The sequence below is a fragment of the Triticum aestivum genome, chromosome 7A (assembly GCF_018294505.1).
Source record: "Triticum aestivum cultivar Chinese Spring chromosome 7A, IWGSC CS RefSeq v2.1, whole genome shotgun sequence".
In the NCBI taxonomy this organism is placed as follows: domain Eukaryota; kingdom Viridiplantae; phylum Streptophyta; class Magnoliopsida; order Poales; family Poaceae; genus Triticum; species Triticum aestivum.
The window spans coordinates 188,433,739-188,449,888 of NC_057812.1; the positions used below are offsets into that span (position 1 = coordinate 188,433,739).

The 16,150-nt window shown below is 46.9% G+C and overlaps 1 protein-coding gene across 3 annotated transcripts; it reads right to left on the minus strand.

Annotated features, from left to right (window-relative positions):
* Positions 1 to 2,974: 2,974 nt before the first annotated feature.
* Positions 2,975 to 8,533, minus strand: LOC123151326 (uncharacterized). 3 transcript variants are annotated; one of them, XM_044571056.1, is made up of 3 exons: positions 7,284 to 7,491; positions 3,632 to 7,192; positions 2,975 to 3,550 (listed from the first exon to the last, which is right to left on the minus strand). In XM_044571056.1, exons 2-3 carry the CDS (start codon positions 7,139 to 7,141, stop codon positions 3,296 to 3,298), a joined length of 3,765 nt encoding a protein of 1,254 aa, XP_044426991.1. In that variant the 5' UTR covers positions 7,142 to 7,192; positions 7,284 to 7,491; the 3' UTR covers positions 2,975 to 3,295. The 3 variants fall into 3 exon arrangements, with proteins under 3 accessions (XP_044426991.1, XP_044426990.1, XP_044426989.1); XM_044571054.1 differs by adding an exon at positions 8,055 to 8,533 and having other exon boundaries at positions 2,976 to 7,192; positions 7,284 to 7,407; XM_044571055.1 differs by having other exon boundaries at positions 2,975 to 7,156; positions 7,284 to 7,490.
* Positions 8,534 to 16,150: the final 7,617 nt, after the last annotated feature.

Sequence of the window (16,150 nt, forward strand, 5' to 3'; positions counted from 1 at the left end):
ATATAATAATACACCAGCATTTATGCCATCAAATTAGTAGCATTAGATTTATGATAAAATATATTTTCATCATATATCCATTTGGTTTCTCAAACATTGATATATTTTTACACAAACTTTGTCAAATTTTGAGATAGTTTAACCCTCCAACAAAGTTAATAGTATGCTCTTTTAAGGACTGAGTGAGTAGAAAGATACCCTTAACTACAATATCATATAGTGGGCGCACCGAGTAAATACCAAGATCAAATCACACTTGTAGGTCAAAGCATCTTCCTCATGACAAAGCACAAACGGATCGAGCGGTGCGCAAGACCACATGCTCATTATCCTCTCACACTGACACACCCTACTATTCTAAAACCAAACCTAAGCTCATCTCATGACCACCGTCTCAAAACATCACCAATCAGTAGGTGTGGTACCGGCTATCCAAGTGCCATTCAGGATGGTCCAGCGCAAACATATTTTTGTGAAAATGCGAAAGACATGGCCCATTGAGTTTTTCTTTTCTTTCCTTCTCTGTAAACATCACATGGTCCATTTTAGTTGGACCCCATGAATTAGAGTTGCGCCAGTGCGCGAATTAAGCGGGTTCGGCATCATAGTCTTGCAGGGCAGTGATGATGATAGCAGCCTACAGCAGTTCATAGCATCAAGAGCGGGACCATCATAAAACGGTGCTAATATCTGCATCTTAGCTCAAAAGCCATAACATTGCTCACCTTGAGTGGAGTACTATGCATCGCGCCTTCGACCATCGAGATCCGAGGGCAGCCAATCGTCGAAGCTTCGAGCACCTCGGTGTCGCGCCTCCCTAAACAGTTTGCAAAATGGCAGAGGATAAGAAGATCTGCTTAGTTACAGTCTCACAGATGATGCTTTGCATCTTAACTCGTTTGTACTATCTTGTATACAAGATGTCACTGTGCATAGATTATCAGCATAGCCCCAGTAGCACGTGCCTGCTCCATTGTTTGAAACTACACTACTGTGTAGCCTGGGCAGATTGTTCTGAGAAGAGTGAGCCAGCCAGCCATGTCCATGTGGCCACACAGAGTTTTCTGAGTTCTCTGTGGGAGCTGGGCTCACTGAGACGAACGAAGATCAATGTGGGGACCTTGGAATCTTGAGAAAAATCTTCTCTCTAGGAGAACGCAGCGCAACGCCAATGCAACAGTCAGAAAGGCAGGCATCCAATGCATCCATCCGTCCTTCCTCTGATTTGCCAAAGAGCACGTGATGCGACGGGCCTAATTAGACGGATTTATTTAATTACGCGGTGAGCATCCGGACACATTTGGCTCTCCGGTGCTGCCGTCGAAATCAACATGGCGCTGCGACTTTGTTCGCATCCAATGAATGTGGATACTGGAGCATGTTCATGAACCGAAGTGGGCAAACGTTTCTGACGAAAATGGTCCCGGGTTTGGAAAATTGCTGAAGAAAATGAACACCTAGAGATAAGAAGGAAAACATTGCGCATTTGTAGTACTGTATATCATACAAGTGTCTTATGCTCTCAACTTATGCAGTGGGACACTCACGGCCTATTCCCAGATGCTCCTGTTTCCTGGCCTAGAAGAACTATCCCCGTCTCCGCAGATTATTGACAACACTGTCGAATTCCTACTTCCCCAGAATCCGAAGTTCCAACGTTATGACTTATGAAACCACTCTACATTTTTTGAACCTTTGTCTTCTGGAGCCCTCTTAGCTTAGCTAGGTCAATGGTTTGCCATTAGCATGGCTATTCTTGTGACAGTGTGTGACACCCAATCCTTCCTGACAAAAAGCAAGGTTTCGACAATCATCAAGTAAACTAATAATCTCCTAAAGGCACCACCTTCAAATCCACCATCAACGGGACCATGCCAATGACGTACCACCACGAAATTTTACTCCTACTTGAAAATCGTCCCTCTTGTGAACCCTACACAGGAAAAAATGCACAGGGCACAGTGCAACAGCACATGCCACATGGAGGAGCTTGTTCTTGATGGCGCCATCAAAGGCCTTCAGTATCGTCTCAGGGACTGCAGTGACACCAAGCCCCGTCACTCGAGGGGGTAGCATGTGCAGTCCACATGGAACACACCAAAGGTATATATACTACTACCAGCGTCCAGCGGAACAAGAGGCCCGTCATAATTTTTGACAAATGCAAAAGCCTCAGGACGGACTTTGCAAGCAAAGAGAACGTTGAAAAGGGCCAAACCAGAAAGCAACAACCATGTAGTATGTGAGTGAGGGGATTTAAAAGCAGACGCACCTTAGTCATGAAATTATTTGCTGAATGAAGACCGCCGTTTTACCTGACGAGAGTTGTCGGCATCCCCGTCATTTTATTGTTCTCCTTTTGTGTGTGTGTGTTAGCCCTCAAAAGGTACTAACTAGTAGTATCCTGAAGAAGAAAAGGCATACCTTCACTGAGCAATAACAACAACAGAGGAGAGATCTCAGAATAAGTAGTGCAGGAAAAAAGGATGCTGATATTCAACATAGTTGTGATCCTTTACTTTCCTAATCTGAATAGAACTACTGCTAAATAAAGGCACACGGTTGAGATATAATTGAGAATGATACCCGTAAAGTATTATAGGAATCATAGTTGTGCCTGGCAATGTATCATGTGTGTGTCTGAAATAGCCTTTCCACATGTCATTACTCATGACATAGAGTCAAGCTTGCTCTTTTGCTCAGGCGATGCTCGGAAATTTTAATGGAAAAACTGCTTGCTAACCAGATTGGAGACAGAACACCCCTCAACTTTTTCTGTCTCAGCAGGCTAATGCAACATATAAAAGCAACAGTTTAAATCTAAAATTGGTTCAAAGAGGGAGTACTACTACATGTACATGTAAAAATGCCAAAATAAGGCCAAATAAGGAGACATTTCTTCAAACTGATCATGCAAAAATGCCAATTCATTTGCATGTACATGCATGCGCCACTTGGACTTCACTGAAGCACAAGAAAATCAGAGTTGCAAACTTTCTTCATCAATCAAACCAACTCATTACAGACAAAACACAACTCTAAGCATGCCCCATCTCTACATCCAGCCCATACGTCCATACCATAGGTGATCAACTACGTCTTAACTAAGGGGATACTTCATCGCAGCCTGAAGATCTCTGTCATAACAAAATATTTCTTCAAGAGCAAGGAAAATAAATGTTTTTATCCTGAATAAAAGCCTACAACTGAGAATTTATGGGTTCCATTTGAACTACAATGAACATATTACAATAGGGGGAAGAAAGATATTCAAACATTCCATTCAGGTCCGGTGTCATGCTGAAGTTGCAGCGGCATGGCTAGGCTCCAGCAGCAAGGAAGCCACCTTGTTTTTCTGTTTTTTCAGCCATCTTGCTATGCGACTTGACAAGATAATAATAAACAGAAGGTACACCAGCACACAACATACTACCACGAGGATGAATATTGAAGTCCTGAACTTTCTGCAACTTCCAGCTGCATAAGCTGTCATCAGAGCCGACAGGTCCAGTATCATGATGAAGTGCAATGCTTGGAGCGGAACCTTCTTCTGTCTCACAGATTTACTCAGCAGAAGCATGACTACAGAAATAGATGACATGAAAGAGATGGAATTGAAGACATAGAATACCATGTAGCGCCAGGAGTTTATGTCCTTAAGTACCGGGTTGCCAGCCTTGTAACCATTTTTGGGAGTGTCATCAGGCCAGAAGCCACCAGGCGGGTTTAGACCAGCTTGGTACGCAATGGATGCAGCAAGAACCGAAAGAAGCATCAAGTACTTCTGTCTCTTCTTTTCCCTCTTCTCACTAATAAGGGTGCCTGACCCCTGAGCATTTCTTTCCGTGTTTTCTTCATCTGAACTTTCCAGCGGTGTCTCAGAGTCAGGCTCTAGATGAAGAATCTTCCGCAACCGACCCCTTAACCTGGTCAGTGGCCCATCTAATGCATCTTGTAGTACAAGTACTTGAATCACAAGGCATGTTAGAGCTGCAGAGGCTATGACAATAAGATATATTACCGGTCTCGCTTTGCTGCAGGTTCCTGCAGAATAGGCAATCAGGAGGCCCAGCAAACCCGCTACCAAGCACGCACGGATTGCGTACGACTTGATTCCATCCTCACATGATTCCCTATTAACAAGAAGAATGATGACAGCCACAGATGACGCAAATGAGACAGCATTGGAGTAGTAGAAAACATCATAGCGCTCTGGGTGGCTGTCTTGAAGAACTGGATTGCCTGGTTTGCCACCCTTACTGTTCTCATCAGGCCAAATGCCTCCTGGCGGGTTCAGGCCAGCTTGGTACGTGACAGTTGCCGCCAGAATTGCAAGAATAAAGAGCAAATTCCGCCTCCGCGCCAAGTCCTTCTCCTTAGCATCTCTTGACTCATTATCTGTCTGAGGTGGTGCAAACTTCATCCTCTGGGTAACACACACTTTCAACCATCCATTATGCCTAAACACTAAAACATGGAGAAGGACATATGCAACCACGATAAATATCGACACTGATATGTAAATAGATTTTGTCTTCTCCCTGCAACTCCCAACAACAAAGGCCCCCATTAGAGCAAGCAAATCGGTTATCATTGCTGTCTGCAGTGCCCGGCGTTTTATAACCTTGTTGCTCATCTTCCTGCTCAGGAGCATAAGGATCATGACAAGGGAGGCTGCAAATGCAGTGGCATTGAAATAAAAGAAGGCAAGGTATCTCTTATGATAACTGTCCTCAAGAATGGGATCACCAGCAGAGTGCTTAGTGCCACCTGATGTCCAGACACGACCACTGTCCCCAAGAATGGGATCGCCAGCAGAGTGCTTTGTGGCATTTGATGTCCAGAAGCCACCTGGTGGATTTAAACCAGCTTGATATGTCAAAGACACGGCAAGAATTGCAAGAAGCAATAGGTAAGTGCGTGACTTCTTCAGAAAAGCATCATCTGGATTTCTACAGCTGCATTTAATACATCTCTGATGCTGTGGGGCTTGATCATTGGCAGTGTTGTCGATCTCTAATCTAACATCACGATCATCTGCACTAGTAGGGTTATTGGACATTTGCTGACCATGCTGTTCTGTGCTGTCCCCATGGCTGTCGGGTAATTCACATCCCATTGCCGGATCATCAGCATCCATCCTCAGGTTACCAGATGTTGCATTTTCGTCCACCGAGCCCTGCAACGGTAAAATACCTTGGATAGAATTTCCACCGTCACTTGATGATAGTGCCATGGGGATTGCAACCTGCTGACTGCCAGCAGGTTGTATTTCCAAGTTGTCCGATGGAACTTCCTCGGTAGTTAGGGCATCTGTTGATGATGAGCATACAACTCTAATTGCAGCATGTTCACTCTGATCATGAGATTGATGTAGTGTTGTTGGCATGATGTCCTCCATGCTATCCAAATCACTGGCTGATACAGATCTCATATCTCCAGTTGATACAAGATCGCTGTCAGCAGAGTAGCACTGCAAATTCGACATGACACCTTCTACTTCTGTATCTCGAACTACATGCTCTGTAGCTTGCTGGTGAGTTGTCGGAGAATCAAGCTCTGTATCTTGCTGGCGAACCCTCTGAGAGTCAAGTGCTGTATCTTGCTGCTGACTTCTCTGAGAGTCAAGCTCTGTATCTTGTTGGTGAATCCTCCGAGAATCAAGATCTGTATCTTGCTGGTGATTTCTCTGAGAAACAAGCTCTGTATCTTGATGGTGAATCCTCTGAGAATCAAGATCTGTATCTTGCTGGTGATTTCTCTGAGAAACAAGCTCTGTATCTTGATGGTGCCTTCTCTGACAATCTGTACATTGCTGGTGAGCTCTTGGAGAATCATCTTGCCCCAATGACAGCATCCTCAGCATTTTGCCAAGTGCTGGCTTCAGCTCCTCATCCACCCACACCGTTACAGCTTTGCAATGAAGGCAAATAACAAGAATCAGAACACAGATTAGAACCACAGCAATTATGAGTATCACTGACAACGATGTTGCAACATCCCTGCAGCTCCCTGAAGCATAAGCACCAATGAGCCCCAGCAGAACAGCCACGACGCACACAGACAGCGCTTGAGTCCTTATCCCATGCGTGCTCAGTTCCGTGCTCAGAAGCAGTATGACTGTGACCAAAGACGCCACAAAAGAGGTCGCATTGCAACACGTGAAGATATTGAAGCGGAGGAGGTTGTGCTTGCGGAGAACAAAAGTGGCTGCACGGTGTTCAGGATTATTTGCACCCCAAAAGCCACCAGGTGGACTTATCCCAGCTTGGTATGTGATAGTAGCAGCAAAAGTTGCAAGCATCAATATGAACTTGCGAGCCTCCTCGATCTCCCTTGCGTAATCTCGGTTGCTCCTTTGCCTGTCAGGATCAGAGACAGGGCAAATAGATGGCACCTTTTTTAGCATGCGTTTCAGCTTCTTCAGAATGAGATCCTGGGTTTTCTGCACCTGATCTTTTAACGGCTGTGGAACTGCCCTCATAAGCAACAGGATATGAACCACAACATAGACGAAAACAGAACAGACCAGCACCAATATGTAAACGGAAGACCTTAGTGCTCTGCAACTCCCCGCGGCATATGCCCCCATGAGACTGAAAAGATCCAGTATCATGGTAAACTGCATCGAGCGAAGCCAGACATGCTTGCTCGCCACTCCCCTACTCAGGAGCAAGATGATCAAGACCAGAGAAGCAGCAAAGGCTGTGGCGTTGCAGTAAAAGAAGGCTTGGTATCGCTGGAAGAATCTAAGCGGGAGGAGAGGATCACCGGCATGGCGGTCAAGTCTGTCCATCTGAAATCCCCCCGGCGGGCTCAACCCAGCATTGTAAGTGACACCAACGGCCAACACCGCCAGAAGTAGCAGATACTTCCGCAACCTCCACAAGAACTCGAAATCAACCTTGATGCTGGATTCATGGCTTGCTGGCCTGTTGGGCGGACCTTGCCCATTGTTGTTGCCGGCCGCCTCGATATCCTCCGTCACTCCGCTGGCGGCTGCTTCATCTGCCGTCTGGCCATTGCCTGGCCTCGAAGCAGCCATGCCGTTCATCGGCATGGTGGCCGGCTCAGGCTGCTCGCTGTTCGCCGTGTGAGAGTTCCCCAGCTGAGGCTGCATGTGTGAGCCGCCCTCACTCATGGCATGAGCTTTGAGCTTGTACCCAGATCAGGGTAACTATAGTAAGATTAACTGCAAGAGGAGAAATGGCAGAAAATTGGCACTGGAACTTATGTATCCATGTCGAAGAGCCGAACACAGCAAGAGAGAGTAAGGATCATACCTAGAATGGGGAAGCTTCGCAATGCTCAGTTGCTCAGTCGGAATGGCTGCTCCGTTAGCCTAGCTGCCGTTGCGGCTTTGAGCTTGTATCCAGAGCGACGGCTGCTGCTCAGACCAGTGAGGGACTGCTTCAAAGACAGCCGAGTTCAATAATGGTGTGAACGGTGGTGTGGACAGTGAACAACAGATGGGGGGAGACCGGCGAAGTCAGTTAAACAAAGGAAAGAAATAAGGTAAGACCCCACAGCAAAGTGTACTACTCCCTCCATTCCACAATGTAGTGCTTCCTCTATCCACGTGCTTTAACTTTGACCGTAAATTTAACTATCAAGACCGATTGCGGCGGGGGCAAAAGTTATATCAGTGAATTCGTATTCGAAAGAAGTTTTTAATTATGTAACTTTTTCTCCCGCCGCAGTCGGTCTCGTTTGTTAAATTTATGGTCAAAGTTCGACCTCGGGAAGCGTGGACGCACTATATTTTAGAATGGAGGGAGTATCAGGCTATCATCTCATGGCATATTAGGTTGGAGTTGGACCCAGTCATATCAAGGAACACGCATCTCCTCAGGATCGAGGGGATGGGATACATGCATATACGATCTCCTCAGGAGAAGGACCAGTTTGGAGTTAGAAGAGAGCCAAACACACCAAAAAATAATGAACAAATTAACACGCATCTCAACTGTAAAATACTCCGGCATCGAGCTGGGTTGCTGAGTAGTAATTTGGTTTGGAACACATGAATAAGCAGGAATCAGCCAGTAGGGTACCTTGTATCAGGGGGCGGTCAAATGGAATCTGTGGACAGCGATGGTAAGCGGAGAGGGTGTGTTGACTGCTGACTGCCACACGACCACCACACACACCGTGGGTTCACACCAGCGTTCGGAAGCCACCTTGACAGGAACGTCCTACCGTCGTCGTCCACTCGGCTCCGGCGAAGTCACCTCCGACCTCCGACCTCCTCGGCGCCTCGAACGTCGCCGTTTTTTGACATTTTCGCTCCGGCGTGCAACACCGTTCCGTGGAGCGGCCATCGCCGCTCGTGACTTGGTCTTGGCTCTTCTCCGGCCATTAACTGCCGTGCCGTAGATAGGTACTGGGCGCTGAGGCATTTGTTCGAACACCAGTCGGCCACTGCTGGGGCGAGCAGAGCCGGGCTGGGCAGCCGCAGCCAGGGCCTAGATCCGTCGTTGGGCGCCTTATCCTGACACACCTAGAGAGAGCGTGCATTCGTCCCGTCCCGTCCCACTGGCGCTGGCCGCTGGGGGGCCCGTCGACGACGGCAGGGGCGTTCCAACCCCCTCTGGCCATCCAACCCCCCTGGATCGCCGGGCTCCTCGACTAGTCATTTTGTATCCTACCTGACGTCACGAGAAAATTAGGGAATGACGTCACGTAAACAGGTTTTCATAGGCTCCATCCACCCAGTTTAACTCTGACATCTACCTGTTCCGAACTAATTAACTCCCCCCTCCCCTATTTTTTTTCTTATTGGTCCACCTGTTACATTACGTAAAACATTGTAAGTTTTTTTTTTTGAGGTAAGTAAAACATTGTAAGTAGTCCTACGTACGTGTAGCATTACCCCTTGGCGGTGAGTCCTGGCCATGGGCAGCCCGGCCCGATCCGACGCTGCATTCGGACCAGGCCCGGGCCCGCCGTTTTCACGATTTACTGAAGGGGCCCGGCCCGTGGCCCGAGGTCCGGCAGGCTTTATCACTTTCGGGTCGGGCTTGGGCCCAGAAACTAGGCCCGATGTCCAGGATCGGGCCTAGGTTTTCTGCCTCGGGTTTTGGTAGGCCTGACCCGGACCGACAGATGGTCAGGTATAGCGGTGACCCTTAATCTTACATCGTATACAAGGATAAATCTATGGACCTGGGAGCCCGACATCTAGATCTATCCTCTGAATGTCTGCTAGTATGCGCGGCAATCCGTGAAAAAAAATGGATTTTATGTCCTGTCGGAGCGGCAATCTGAACCTCCACACTCAATTTGCCGTCGTCGTTGCCTCGACCGCCGCCACCTTCTTGGTCATCTCCTCCGTCCTCTCCAACTAATCCTTCTACCGCTTTAACATCTTGAAACAGATGGCTTGCGATCATCCTTGCATCGTCATCTAAATCCTCCATCTTCAAGGTCAACATCTCTATCCTTCCAAGCGGTTGCGGTCTCAACCTTCTCTTTGAGCACAGTCTTCCTCTCTTCGAGCTTGAGCTTCTTCTCGGTCGCCGGCATCAACATGTTAAATCTATCGTACTTGTTTTCTTCTTGACGTTAGAGCACTTGAAGTATGCCTCCTTCGCCAACATGTCCTCGAATCTCTCCTCATCTTGGCCGCCGCCCCTTCTCGCTTTGCCTTCTTCTCCCACTTCTTTCTTTGGAACCCTCTTCTAACCTTCTTGTGCAGTTCTTTTGTTGGGTCTGTTGGATCATCGATTTCTTCCTCGGCGCCACGGGCGATGATCTTGGCAATGAATATATTCCACTTGGGTTGTCCATTCAACTTCAACCAACAATGCATGACAGTGAAGCTCTTCTTCTGCAACTTCAAGAACACATTGCATGCATAGGAAGACTACAAAATAAAACATTGTCAAATGACTATAAATGAACAACACAAGAATGCATATCCGACCAACAATGTGCATATCTGGTCAAGTGAAGAACACAACAATGCATATCTAACCAAGTGACCAACACAACAATGCATATCCGACCAACAATGTGCATATTCGGCAAAATGACCAACACACCAATGCATATCCAGACAAATGACCAACACAACAATGCATATCCTGAAGGAAATATGCCCTAGAGGCAATAATAAAGTTGTTATTTTATATTTCCTTATTCATGATAAAGGTTTATTATTCATGTTAGAATTGTATTGATCGGAAACCTTGATACATGTGTGAATACATAAACAAACACCGTGTCCCTAGTGAGCCTCTACTAGACTAGCTCATTGATCAAAGATGATTAAGGTTTCCTAACCATGGACATGATTTGTCATTTGATAACGGGATCACATCATTAGGAGAATGATGTGATGGACAAGACCCATCCGTTAGCTTAGCATTTGATCGTACAGTTTATTGCCACTACTTTCATGTATGTCAAATACATATTCCTTTGACTATGAGATCATGCAACTCCCGAATACCGGAGGAATACCTTGTGTGCTATCAAACATCACAACGTAACAAGGTGATTATAAAGATGCTCTACAAGTATCTCCAAAGGTGTTTTGTTGGGTTGGTGTGAATCCAGATTAGGATTTGTCACTCCGAGTATCAGAGAGGAATGTCTGGGCCCTCTCGGTAATGCACATCATAATAAGCCTTGCAAACAAATGACTAATGAGTTAGTCATGGGATGATGTATTACTAAATGAGTAAAGAGACTTGCCGGTAACGAGATTGAACTAGGTATGAAAATACCAACGATCGAATCTCGGGCAAGTAAGATACCGATGGACAAAGGGAATAACGTATGTTGTCATAACAGTTCGACGGACAAAGATCTTCGTAGAATATGTAGGATCCAATATGAGCATCCAGGTTCCGCTATTGGTTATTGACCGGAGAGATGTCTCGGTCATGTCTACATAGTTCTCGAACCCGTAGCGTCCACACGCTTAATGTTCGATGACGATTTTGTATTATATGAGTTATGTGATTTAGTGACCGAATGTTGTTCGGAGTCCCGGATGAGATCATGGACATGACGAGGAGTCTCAAAATGGTCTAAAGGTAAATATTGATATAAAGGACAATAGTATTCGGACACTAGAGGTGTTCCGGAGGGTACCGGGTACATATCGGGTCACCGGAAGGGGTTCCGGGCATCCCCGGCAAAGATATGGGCCAAGAGGGAAAACACAGCAGCCAGCAGGGGCTGCTGCGCCCCCATATGGGCCGAACCAGAGTAGGAAGGAAAGAGGGGAAGAGAGAAGGAAGGGGAGGGATTCGGCCTCCCCCTTCCTTCCCTCCTCCCTCCTCCTTCCTTCCCCCTTCGAAAAATATGGTAAGGGGGGCCGAATTGGACTAGGCCCCTAAGTAGGATTCCTCCTACTTGGGGCGCCCCAAGGCTATTCCCCCTCCCACCTATATATATGTGGGGAGGAGGCGCCTAGAACGCACACCAACAATCGTTAGCCATGTGCGGCACCCCCCTCCATAGTTTACACCCACCGTCATAGTTTCGCGGTGCTTAGGCGAAGCACTGCATGGATCACTTCGCCATCACTATCACCACGCCATCATGTTGACGGAACTCATATACTTCCTCGACACCTTGCTAGATCAAGAAGGCGAGGGACATCATCGCACTGAACGTGTGTAGAACTCGGAGGTGCCGTACGTTCGGTACTTGATCGGTCGGAGCTAGAAGAAGTTCGACTACATAAACCGTGTTGTCAAATGCTCCCGCTTTCCGTCTATGAGGGTACATAGATACACTCTCCCTCCTCGTTGCTATGCATCTCCTAGATAGATGTTGCATGAGCATAGGATTTTTTTGAAATTGCATGCTTCATTTCCCAACAGTGGCATCCAAAGCCAGGTCTATGCGTAGATGATATGCACGAGTAGAACACAAAGAGTTGTGGGCGGTGATCGTCATACTGCTTAAAACCAATGTCTTATTTTGATTCTACGGTATTGTTGGATGAAGCGGCCCGGACCAACCTTACATGACCACGTTCATGACACCGGTTCCATCGACAGACATGCAACTAGTTTTGCATAAAGTTGGCTGGCGGGTGTCTGTTTCTCCAACTTTAGTTGAATCAAATTTGACTGCTACCGGTCCTTGTTGAAGGTTAAAACAACAAACTTGATAAATCACTGTTGTGGTTTTGATGCGTAGGTAAGAACGGTTCTTGCTAGAAGCCCGTAGCAGCCACGTAAAAGTTGCAACAACAAAGTAGAGGACGTCTAACTTGTTTTTGCAGGGCATGCTGTGATGTGATATGGTCAAGACATGATGTGATATACGTTATTGTATGAGATGATCATGTTTTGTAAAAGTCACTGGCAACCGGCAGGAGCCTTATGGTTGTATCTTTATTGTATGAAATGCAAACGCCATGTAATTGCTTTACTTTATCACTATGTGTTAGCGATAGTTGTAGAAGCAATAGTTGGCGAGACGACCACAACGCTACGATGGAGATCAAGGTGTCAAGCCGGTGATGATGGAGATCATGACGGTGCTTTAGAGATGGAGATCAAAGGCACAAGATGATGATGGCCATATCATGTCACATATTTTGATTGCATGTGGTGTTTATATTTTATGCATCTTATTTTGCTTAGTATGGCGGTAGCATTATAAGATGATCCCTTAACTAAATTTCAAGGTATAAGTGTTCTACCCGAGTATGCACAGTTGTGATAGTTCGTAGTGCCGAGACACCACATGATGATCGGGTGTGATAGGCTCTACATTCACATACAACGGGTGCAAGATAGTTTGGCACATGCGCAATACTCGGGTTAAACTTGACGAGCCTGGCATGTACAGACATGGCCTCGGAACATTGGAGACCAAAAGGTCGAACGTGAATCATATAGTAGATATGATCAACATAGAGATGTTCACCATTGATGACTACTCCATCTCACGTGATGATCGGACATGGTTTAGTTGATTTGTATCACGTATCATTTAGATGACTTGAGGGATGTCTATCTAAAAGTCCAACTAATCCCCGGGTGGTTTTGGTAATTCATAACAACATATAGCTCATTGAACTAGCTAATATCCATTCAAGTTGATTATTTCAGAAAGTTCAATGATTGGCATGGCATGGACTAGAGATGTGGACCCCTCAAAATGCTAAGGACAAATATTGGCAAAAGCTCAAGACTCTTCATTTCTATTTTAGTGATCCAAGATCACATTGAGTGCATAGGAAAAGCCAATACTATTAAAAGGGGATGAGGTGTTGCTTAGTGGTCTACTTGCTCAAAATGCTTAGTGATATGCTCCAAAGCCCTCAACCACTCTCTCAAATCCAAATATTTCCTAAACCTAAAGTCAAACTCGGCCCCACCGATTTGATCCATCCGGCGCCACCGAGTTCCTTTGACATAGCCATAGCTAGAAACCCTAATCATTTCGGTCTGACCGATAGGGATTTCGGTCTCACTGAGATGGGATTGTAAACTCTTTGTTTCCCTTCGTAATGTTTCAATCTCACTGAAATGAGCGATTGGTCCCATCGAGTTTGCAATGCAAACTCTTTGTTTCCCTTTTGTAACGTTTCAATATCACCGAAAGGAGCGATCGGTCCCACTGAGTTTGCCTGACCAACTCTCCGTTTACTTACTACTAAAATCGGTCTCACCGAGTTTATGTAATCAGTCAAACCGAGATGACGTTTTACCCTAACCCTAGCACATTGGTCCCATCGAGTTAATCATGTCGGTCCCACTGAGAATCCTAATGTTCACATTTTGAACTGAATCGGTCTCACCGAGTTCACTTATTCGGTCTGACCGAGTTGGGTCAAATGTGTGTAACGGTTAGATTTTGTGTGGAGGCTATATATACCCCTTCACCTATATTCAAGAGAGAGCCATTAGAACATGCCTACACTTCCACTACTCATTTTCTAAGAGAGAACCATGTTGATACCAAGACATTCCAATCCAACCACAAGAATCTTGATCTCTAGCCTTCCCCAAGTTGCTTTCCACTCAAATCACCTTTCCACCATAGCCAAATCTGAGACAGAGTTAAGTGTTGGGGAGACTATCATTTGAAGCACAAGAGCAAGGAGTTCATCATCAACACACCATCTATTACCTTTTTGAGAGTGGTGTCTCCTAGATTGGTTAGGTGTCACTTGGGAGCTGAGGGAGTCCTGGACTAAGGGGTCCTCGGGTGTCCGGCCTGTTGGCTATGGACCGGACTGATGGGCTGTGAAGATACGAAGACCGAAGACTGTACTCGTGTCCGGATAGGACTCTCCTTGGCGTGGAAGGCAAGCTTGGCATCGAATATGTAGATTCCTTTCTTTGTAACTGACCTTATGTAACCCTAGATCGTCCCGATGTCTATATAAACCGGGGGACTTAGTCCGGATAGAGGATATTCATTATCATAGCCATACACGCTAGACCTCTAGGGTTTTAGCCATTACGATCTCGAGGTAGATAAACTCTTGTAACACTCATATTCATCAATATCAATCAAGCAGGACGTAGGGTATTACCTCCATAGAGAGGGCCCGAACCTGGGGAAACATCGTGTCCCTTGTCTCCTGTTACCATCGATCTTAGACACACAGTTCGGGACCCCCTACCCGAGATCCACCGGTTTTGACACCGACATTGGTGCTTTCATTGAGAGTTCCACTGTGCTGTCGCTAAAAGGTTTGATGTCCCCTTCAATCATCCATAATGACGCTATCCAAGGAGAAACTTTCCTCCCCGGACAGATCTTCGTGTTCGGCGGCTTCGCACTGCGGGCCAATTTGCTTGGCCATCTGGAGCAGATCGAAAGCTACGCCCCTGGCCATCAGGTCAGATTTGGGAGCTTGAATTACGTTGCGGACACCCGTGGAGACTTGATCTTTGCTGATTCGAGACCGCGGTAGCCGCTCCCGGTCGCCCCGATGATCATGACCTAAATCTATCATCAGGCTGCATCTGGGAGATTGCTCCTATAACCGCTCTGGCCCTAGATTCGGAGCAAGCTGCGCCACCCAAGGACGGGAGGATCAACCCCACCACGGAGGCCACAGATTCCACAATGTTGGAGCCGCATATAGACTTAACCTCTCACGAATGTCTCTGTCAGTGGAACTCCGGACTCGTCTCCAGCCGTAAGTTCCGAACCACGTGAGGCCGCGGACGCCGAGCTTGATCGTTTATCGATCTTCGAATTCAGCGCCGCAGACATCTTCTAGAACTCGCCTTTGGGCGATGTGCTAAACTCATTAAAGAACTTGTCCTTGGCGGAGGACTCACAGCCGAACTATATCCGGCTCGAACTAGGGGCTGACGGTGGAGAATTTTGCTTCCCACCCGCCACCCACTTCATAGCCATAGTCGAGGATCTGACCGACGAACTTGACTACGACTCCGAGGACATCGACGGTATGGACGACAATGTCAGATAAGAAGAGGCCCAGAACCCGCCGTTCACCGGACGCTGGACGACCACTTCCTTGTATGATGTATACATGGTGGATGCACCAAAGGAGATCATCGGCGATGACAAGAAAGATCCGGTTGTGGATAAACCTTCCGATATACTATCCAAGCGTCGGCGTCAGCAGCGCCGCTCTAAGTCACGCAGCAGTAAAGACAGCAGTACCGGCACAGGAGAAGACAACACTCCAGAAGGTGCCGAAGACAACGAAGACCCCGTCGGTACAGTTAATGAACAAGATGAACAGGAGGGCGGGCAGGTTAGCCCCGGTAAACAGGCCACACATGACGATTCGAAGGACGATAACTACCTTCCGCTCTCCGAGGACGAGGTGAGCCTCGGCACCAAGGATTTCATCGTGCTTGAGGAACCTCTTGAGCAGGAGCGCTTCAAGCGCCAGCTAATTGCCACTGCAAGGAGCTTGAAAAAGAAGCAGCAACAGCTTCAAGCTGACCAAGATCTTCTCAATAATAAATGGACCGATGTCCTAGCAGTTGAAGAGTACGGCCTCAAGCGCCCAACCAAAAGCTACCCAAAGCGCAAATTGCTACCTCAGTTTGACGAGGAGGCGCCGAACTACATACCTCCATCGTACAATGCGGCTGACCGACCACCACATGGTCGAGACAAAACGACAACTCACGCCAAACACCAGCCAGCCCCGCCTTGGCACACAGGCAGAGGTAAACCAGCCCAG

Excerpts from the sequence above, each read along its gene's own strand:
- LOC123151326 (XM_044571055.1), bottom strand. The coding sequence starts at position 7,141 with ATGAGTGAGGGCGGCTCACACATGCAGCCTCAGCTGGGGAACTCTCAC.